Source organism: Montipora capricornis, chromosome 7 (genome assembly GCF_036669925.1).
Source record: "Montipora capricornis isolate CH-2021 chromosome 7, ASM3666992v2, whole genome shotgun sequence".
In the NCBI taxonomy this organism is placed as follows: Eukaryota; Metazoa; Cnidaria; class Anthozoa; order Scleractinia; family Acroporidae; genus Montipora; species Montipora capricornis.
The window spans coordinates 22,249,690-22,258,888 of NC_090889.1; the positions used below are offsets into that span (position 1 = coordinate 22,249,690).

Sequence of the window (9,199 nt, forward strand, 5' to 3'; positions counted from 1 at the left end):
CGCTATCGCATACACTATCAAACCTTAAATCGCAAATGAACAGAATGTCGTGCCGATAAATTTCTGCTCAGTGATTCAGCTGGCAACTTTTTTGTTCGCTAGCGAATTTTGTCTTCGCGTGTGCCGCGGATGTCTTGAATTTCTTCCCAATTATGTACAGCTTTCGCCATTTTGCTTTTATCCTTAAAATCTTTAACATTTTGGTCGTAATGACACTTGTACAGTGAAACTACTTTCATAAATTTCTCCTGCCGTGTTCGCTCTTGGCAGATCTGCTCGAACAGAATCTCAAGTTGTGTTTCAAGGAGACATGGCTCTTAATTCGGCATATTATGGGATGTGTTTTGATCGCAGATCATAGAACTTTGGTTGGATATAAGATATAAGAAGCCTTTATTAGCTTAGGCAAGGCCCGCTGAATTTACCGCCGCTCTGAGCCAATCATCTATATCTTCGCATTTGGCGAGTGCATTCCGTATTTCTCGATTTGCAAACTTAACGATCTTTGTTAAAACTTAATGATTTGATTGGGAAGTCACTCGAGATGAACAGATTTGACAAATTGATCTTTGTGTTTCAGATTGAACAGTGTACTCTATTTTCCAGTTCTGCCACGTCACCTTTGTTGGTCAACACATATTTGATCGTCTGTGATCCAGTAGATCCGGTTGAAGCAGCTGCGGAATACATGCTTGTGATAGGTACATTGACTGATGCCATTAAGGCTGTTGCAAAGAAAGGGCAAGGAAATCATAACTGAGAGAAGGTCAGAACAAAGGTTAAAAAAAGTTAAAGGCAAAATTTGAACTCGGGCATTTCCTCTGGAAAGAAAACACAAACTGAAGAATACCAATGAAAAAGTCGGAGCGTGCGCGTAAGCGTACAAACAAAGAGAGAGAAAGAGAAACAGTTAGCGAACATAAAAGCGGTGACCACGTCGTCAACAAGGGGGTGAAAACAATTTACTACGACATCATAAAGAAACATTTGGAAGATAATGGTATCACAAGTTTTTATAGTTGCATAACTGAAACTGACACTCCTACGCTTTATAAAATTTGCCTAGAAGACAGGTATTGGCCACTTCCTAAAGATACCGTCGATCTAATAGATCTAATGAAAGTATCCAGTGGAAGAAAAGACAAGCCTGATGATAATTCAGTACTCTTCAGTGAAGGAAAAAAATGTCTTGTGGAAGGAGTAATCTCCACCTTGAGCCAGGTGATTGAAATCATTGATGAAGAAAACGACGTGCTCACACCATGTAAGAAGAGACGATTAAATCAGCTTAGGGAAAGTCTAAGAGATTACGTTAAAAACTATTATACACATGAGGGAGGTGTTTCGCGTGGAGATGATGGATTTTACGTGGACCCAGAAGCAAAAAAGAGGTGGATCGAACAAACAAAAAATAGATATGAGCAGTTTGAGCAATGCAGGGATGCTGTCAGAGATATTTTTTGTAAGTTGGTAGATGCTAAAGAGAACGATCCAAAACAATGGCTTATTTACATTTTGGCAAAAGAGGTACTTCACCTCCGCAAAAACTTATCAGCGACGACAAACGAAAGTGAGAAAAAGGAAATAGAAACACCAGTTGCCGGGTTATAATTATAACGCATCAGCTGAGTTGCGAAATGCGCTAGCTGATTTTACCCGTACCGATGAGTTTACTGGTTTTAACCCTTTCAGCCCCGATAGTGCCAAATGGCACTTATAGATTTTACTCTGTCTAACGCCAGACGATTTTACTCGTCAATGGGGAACCCCTCGGGTCTTAAAGGGTTAAGCTTACAGCATTAAAAAACTATGTCCCCGTTTAACCCTTTCAGCGAGAATGCCAAATGGCACTTATAGATTTTACTCTGTCTAACGCCAGACGATTTTACTCGTCAATGGGGAACCCCTTGGGTTTAAAGGGTTAAGCTAACAGCATTAAAAAACTATGTCCCCGTTTAACCCTTTCAGCCCCGATAGTGCCAAATGGCACTTATAGATTTTACTCTGTCTTACGCCAGACGATTTTACTCGTCAATGGGGAACCCCTCGGGTCTTAAAGGGTTAAGCTAACAGCGTGAAAAAACTATGTCCCCGTTTAACCCTTTCAGCCCCGATAGTGCCAAATGGCACTTATAGATTTTACTCTGTCTAACGCCAGACGATTTTACTCGTCAATGGGGAACCCCTCGGGTCTTAAAGGGTTAAGCTAACAGCGTGAAAAAACTATGTCCCCGTTTAACCCTTTCAGCCCCGATAGTGCCAAATGGCACTTATAGATTTTACTCTGTCTAACGCCAGACGATTTTACTCTGTCTAACGCCAGACGATTTTACTCGTCAATGGGGAACCCCTCGGGTCTTAAAGGGTTAAAAGAAAATCGAGGGTCGCATTTTGTACAGCGGCTTTTCTTGTTAATTAATATATCTTTAAGTATTGTGTATTTAGTTATATACCTGTATGTGCTATGTATTTTAGCTGTAAATGTAATGTCTCGAACATATTAACTCTTGTAGTTATTCTGAAATTCCAAATGAAATAAAGTTTTTGCAAGCATGCATGTATGTATGTTACCTTTAGCAGGGCGCATGCGCACACTTTGTAATCTGCGACTTCAATGCTTACCATATGACAGATAAAGTGACTTTTCACTTGAATATATAAGCCATCGATTTCTTACGTTAAACTGACAAGGGCGGTTTGCAGCTGTGAGTAGGCGTGGGATTTGGTTTAGGGGCCGACATATCTCTCCCTCAATGCCGTACCGGGAGGCAAGGTCGGTAGCAGAAAGCAGCGAAGGGCCAACTGCGTCCAAAAGCGATCGCACGAGCCGAAATCCCGGGATGACTCGTTTGGTACGACGCTCCAGCAACACGTCTGGAGGTACTGCGTTTTTCTGTCTTGTTCAAACATTCCATCCGCGCACGCGTAAATGGTCTGGCTCTCCGTTGCGTAGCCTACCCAAAAAAGAAAAAAAATGAAGATGCTGGTTTTTACAAGAAATTGACATTTCAGTTGAACAGATTCTACAAGCATGAACCCGTAAGGTAAGAAGCGCGCATGTCTGGTCTTCTCGAGACAGAGGTGAGAGATGGTTTCATGCAGACTGGGACGCCCTAAAATGCTCTGTTGAAAACATGGCGGTTCACCAGTGAAGCTGTCTCTCTTGCCTTTCTGTGGACGAAATCCAGCACCTACCAATACAATTTGGCTAAGGTTTGGAAGCTAAAATTTTCAATCAGTGCCGTGTTTTGCTGGTAAGACTGGGTGAGCCGACACTTATAAAAAATCAATGAAATGAGAATCGGGGGGCTTCCCTTGTCATGGAATGGCAGAATTACCCAGAATTCTTTTTGGCCATGAAGGAGGCAACTTGAGAAGCACGAGACTGGCCCTCATCGAATGGCTAAAGCGCGGCCGGAGGCAAAAGTAGTCAGGAGAAGATCTCTAGCCAGATACCGTGAAGGAGTAACCCTGGTGTGTGTTGTTAACGTAGACTTTTGATTTCTGAACAAGCTCTTACTCTAGAAAACTCGCAACAAAGTAGTGCTTTTTTTCGCTGTTATCCTCGTAGCAAAAAACTGGCCTTTCGTAATTTCTTGTCAAGCAAAGGGTATAACGTAAATGAGAGAATACTGAGATTTATATTTGCAATTTATCTGTCCTCTTACCACTTAAGCAAACTCTACACCTCTATGCATTGGAAATCTTCTTATGCATGATCTTCGCAGAAATTACATTCTGTCCTCAAACCTAAAACAACCAGTTATGGTCTTAGTTCTTTTCTAACGCATCAGCTGAGTTGCGAAATGCGCTACCTGATTTTATCCGTACCACTAAGTTTACTGGTTTTAAAAGAAAATCGAGGGTCGCATTTTGTACAGCGGCTTTTGTTGTTAATTAATATATCTTTAAGTATTGTGTATTTAGTTATATACCCGTATGTGCTATGTATTTTAGCTGTAAATGTAATGTCTTGAAGATATTAGCTCTTGTAGTTATTCTGAAATTCCAAATGAAATTAAGTTTTTGCAAGCATGTATGTATGTTACCTTTCGCAGAGCGCATGCGCACACTTTGTAATCTGCAACTTCAATGCTTACCATATGACAGATAAAATGACTTTTCACTTGAAGATATAAGCCATCGAATTCTTACGTTAAATTGACAAAGGCGGTTTAGAGCTGTGAGTAGGCGTGGGATTTGTCACATATGGTTTAGGGGCCGACATATCTCTCCCTCAATGCCGTACCGGGAGGCAAGGTCGGTAGCAGAAAGCAGCGAAGGGCCAACTGCGTCCAAAAGCGATCGCACGGGCCGAAATCCCGGGATGACTCTTTTGGTACGACGCTCCAGCGCCGGTGTCTGGAGGTACTGCGTTTTTCTGTCTTGTTCAAACATTCCATCCGCGCACGCGTAAATGGTCTGGCTCTCCGTTGCGTAGCCTACCCAAAAAAGAAAAAAAATGAAGATGCTGGTTTTTACAAGAAATTGACATTTCAGTTGAACAGATTCTACAAGCATGAACCCGTAAGGTAAGAAGCGCGCATGTCTGGTCTTCTCGAGACAGAGGTGAGAGATGGTTTCATGCAGACTGGGACGCCCTAAAATGCTCTGTTGAAAACATGGCGGTTCACCAGTGGATTATGGTCATATATCTTTTATATAAAAAAACTCAATTGCTTTATTATTAATCGGCAAGAAACAAAGTTAAACAATACAATAGGTCGGTTACCAAACTTTACTCTAAACTAAACATTCTAAATACAAAGCTTAGGCGTACTTAATCTATCTTAAGCCTAATTACTCTTCAGCAACGATATTCTATGGGGAACTTAAATAAATCCTTTTTTATTAATAGTAATAACTCTTGTTTCTTATGTAAGCGTTACCAACTAACAACCAAACATTTCAACAATTCACTGAAGTGGATAAAGTTAATTAACAAAGGATCATCAAAAATTTGTTTAGGTAATAAACTGCGTCATCCGAGGAAGTTTTAATGAATCTTTATTCCTAACGCTGCTGGGATCATTATTAGCAGCTGTGGACGAGGCCCTATGTAAAAACAGTGATAAATATAAACATGTAACATGCTATATAATTCTACAAACAGACAACACCCTATATAACTCTTGTTTCTTATGTAAGCGTTACCAACTAACAACCAAACATTTCAACAAATCACTGAAGTGGATAAAGTTAATTAACAAAGGATCATCAAAAATTTGTTTAGGTAATAAAGTGCGTCATCCGATGAAGTTATAATGAATCTTAATTCCTAACGCTGCTGAATTTCAGCGCTCTATTGTAACCCCACAGCTTACCACAGCTGGCCGTTTTTAAGACTGTTAATACAAAAGCCGTTTGTAAGACTGCTTATAAACGCCGTGTTTCAGACTGCTTACAAAGTCTGTGTGTATGTCTGCTTACAAACTCCGTTTGTAAGACTATGCTTACAAATGCCGTGTGTAAGGCTGCTTACAAACGCCGTGTGTAAGACGGCTTATAAACGCCGTGTTTAAGACTGTTTACAAAGGCCGTGTGTAAGACTGCTTAAAAACGCCGTGTGTAAGACGGCTTATAAAGGCCGTCTTTAAGACTGCTTACAAAGGCCGTGTGTAAGACTGCTTAAAAACGCCGTGTGTAAGACGGCTTATAAATGCCGTCTTTAAGACTGCTTACAAAGGCCGTGTGTAAGACTGCTCACAAACGCCGTCTGTAACACTGCTTACAAACGCCGTGTGTAAGACAGCTTATAAACGCCGTGTTTAAGGTTGTTTACAAAGGCCGTGTGTAAGACTGCTTACAAACGCCGTATGTAAGACTGCTTACAAAGGCCGTGTGTAAGACGGCTTACAAACGCCGTGTGTAAGACGGCTTATAAACGCCGTGTTTCAGACTGCTTACAAGCCGTGTGTAAGACGGCTTACAAACGCCGTCTGTAAGACTCGGCTTACAAACGCCGTCTGTAAGACTGCTTACAAACGCCGTGTGTAAGACTGCTTGCAAACGCTGTGTGTACGATTGCTTACAAACGCTGTCTGTAAGACTGCTTACAAACGCCGTGTGTTAGACTGCTTACAAAGGCCGTGTGTAAGACTGCTTACATTTTTCATGCGAGACTCCAGCAGTTTGTAACTTGAGTCTCTAAGCCGCGGTGCGTGACTATTGTCGTTGTCTCTGCTTTCACGCAAGAGTCCATAGTCGGATTGATATATGCAGGGGTTTCAATAGAAGCCGGTTACCTACCGGCGGTATACCGCCGCCTGCTTTGCCTCTCACCGCCGGCTAGTTTATTTTGATTTTCAATAAAAATTCTATCATAAACTTGTCAAACTGCCGCCTTCAATGGGCTATCATAGACGGCTATTTCAGAAGTTATTGAAACCCCTGATATATGTCGTCTATGACCCCTTGTAATACTAGCGTCGCTACAAATGCCGTCAAATAGCAAAAACGCTATATATTCCATGTATGCGTACATAGGGTGCAAAGTAGAGGGATAACTTGTTGTTTTCGGCCAATTCAAAAGTGGCCTAGTGCGAGCGCTGAGATTTGAGGTACGCGTATAGGCTACAGCTGTGTGGCATTTTCCTCGTACAAACTATTTACAAAAGTGCGCAGTTTTAAAAGATTTAGTAAAAGGCTTGTTACTGCGCTTCACAGGGGCTGTAGGAGCCGAGTGCTTGCTGTGGACTGCATATCTTGTTCACAAGAGCAATTCGTTTTTTTTAAACCTTCACTTTTAATATTATTAATATTATCTTTTTACAGTCTTTGTTGCAACTTGACAAGAAAAACATCAATCAAATTAATCGGAAAGAAAAACGTGAATTCATCTATTATGCCTGACTATTTAATTACATCCATTCTTCAAGCTATAGACAGCGAAAACGGTGCTTTACCCTTAAGACGAAAGCCTTGAATTACAGCAACGTTGTTTTGTTTTTCCCTGTCTTATTTCTTTTTCAAATGCTACGTAAGTGCCAAAAGTTAAGTTTTTGTTCGAGCCATGGGTGGCACGTTACATATGATATTCCATTTGCTTGTTACTAGCCCAGTAGCCGGATGAATGTACCTTGTAAGAGAAAAATAGCCTGTGTAATTGGTGGTATTGTAGGCGAGAGAGGCAAACTAATGAGCGGTCAACGGGGAGGGGAGCTTTGATGTATCTCACAGCGCCCCTCCTCATTCTCCGTGAGGCATATGTCTATCACGCCAACAATACCGCCAACTACGCAGGAAAAGAGAATAATTGAATGTTCAAGTTTTGAGGCAATTTAACGTTTTGTCAATAGCTTATTCACGAAGGTGTTTTCATGTGGATATATGAAAAAAAAAATAGATTTTTGATGTGGGGATGGAGTCTTGCTCTGCGTTGGAACATCTTGGCGAGTTTTCATCTTCTGGAATGTGTAATGTTACCTGCAAAATACAACACAAATAATGGAAGGTACATGATGAGAGGGTGGCCCTCGGTAAGAGCTACGGGATAAAGTGTTGCCTTAACAAAAGAATTTCTAACGGTTCAAACTTTGCAACATTAGAGGGGACTGTTTCATTACTTACTGTTTCAGTACTGCTAGACATGGTTACCCTGTCAAAATCCAAATTTCCATAAGCTTGAGCCTTTTCATACCATTGAAAAGCATCATGAAATACTCATTGAAAATTTTGGAACCCCGGAGAGAGACTGAGAGCAATACGACTATTTATCCAATTTTCTTTAAGTTATCATAGCATTTACGGCAGGTACTTACAGTTCCACTGTCATTGCCCTCGCCATCATCACCACAATGACCATGATCCGTGCGTTGGCGTTTGCCCTCATTTTCTCTCTACGTAAAAAACGAGACCTATATATTACTAAGGTTTTTAGCAGGAAGTAGTACACAGAGGAACCGATTGTCTACATAGAGATGCATTAGGCTAGGGCTGAGCCAGAAAATATTTTAAATGCAGAGGAAAATTTGTACCTGACATTTTTCCTGGAACCTGCGTCTTTTTTGTCGCACCTAAGAGCAAGCGCAACGATTTGGATGATATATTTCAGGAAAGGTAATACGAAAGTCCATTAAAGTATCTAACACAAATTTAATGTAAATAAATATGAAGGAATAGTTCCTCATGGTGTTTTTCACATTGCACATAACAACGGTTAGTTTTTTAGCGTTCGGACTAGCGTGAAATGGGCAGGGCTTCTTCTCTATAGGATCTTCCCGCTTTCGTCATGATGTACGTGGATACAATTCTTGCATTATATGGCAACAGGAAAAACATACATATTAGGTAATTATTGGAAATTATGGAGTGGGTTGAGTTGCAAACAACGAACAAAATGGTTCATGACAAAACTGGTAAATAGCATTACCTCTTCCGTATCAACCACCGTTTCCTCCAAACATTCGCATAGTGTTGTTGTCTATTAAAGAAAAAATACATTGTCCAAATTCTTTCCAATGAGATTCGCAGCTTTGGTTTTCGTCAAGTAGACCAGAAAGATAATATTAAATCACCACGGCTTCAAGCCTTGTTATTTACCTCCTCTGAAGTTGCCGCTTCAAATGTACTTTCCCTTCTTTGAGGCTAAAAGTGAATGAAAATGTTACGTCATCCAGCGTCAAGCTTTCAGACACCCCTACTTTTAATTGAAACGGAAAATAAGTACCAGATCTGATGAAATTCAATAAAAAAGGAAAGATGAGTAAAAAGACGACCGTTGTCCCTGCCCGTGGCCAATGGTGATGATGGTGGAGGAGGGAAGAGCTCCACTTACTTTATACCTTTTAAAATTAGATAAGAGCGAAAGCATCATTGTGTCTCATGTCACCTCTCAATGAAGAATTGCGCTAATTAACTAGTTTGTTACTCTGTGTGCAACCAGCGAAGAAAACCTAGATAGTTGGCATTTAGCAGGCATTCCATGAACAGCATGTATACTTACATTTTGTTGCCCTTTCCTCTTGTCTTCCATTTCCTTACAAAAGAAAAGCATAACTGGCTGGTGTACAGTGCGTCAGTTAGCAATTTTCACATTCTTTAAGATGGCTTAGGGCACTTTATTTGCATGCAAACGTTCCAAGTTCAAATCTTGATGTCACCACCCACTGGATTTGTGTTCGACCCCATGTAATACTGTACAAGATACTTAAGCAATACTGTACAAGATAATGAATACTCCAAGTATTCATTATCTTGT

General features: G+C 40.7%; 1 protein-coding gene across 4 annotated transcripts in view; it reads right to left on the bottom strand.

Moving 5' to 3' along the window:
• Positions 1 to 6,731: 6,731 nt before the first annotated feature.
• Positions 6,732 to 9,199, bottom strand: part of LOC138056440 (uncharacterized) — an 11,316-nt gene continuing 8,848 nt past the window's right edge. For all 4 annotated transcript variants that reach the window (XM_068902227.1, XM_068902229.1, XM_068902226.1 and 1 more), the window contains 6 exons: positions 8,945 to 8,977; positions 8,542 to 8,586; positions 8,372 to 8,422; positions 7,977 to 8,015; positions 7,761 to 7,838; positions 6,732 to 7,425 (listed from right to left, as the gene is read on the bottom strand). In XM_068902227.1, coding sequence (XP_068758328.1) covers positions 7,318 to 7,425; positions 7,761 to 7,838; positions 7,977 to 8,015; positions 8,372 to 8,422; positions 8,542 to 8,586; positions 8,945 to 8,977 — 354 coding nt within the window. In that variant the 3' untranslated portion in view covers positions 6,732 to 7,317. The remainder of the gene's footprint in view (positions 7,426 to 7,760; positions 7,839 to 7,976; positions 8,016 to 8,371; positions 8,423 to 8,541; positions 8,587 to 8,944; positions 8,978 to 9,199) is intronic.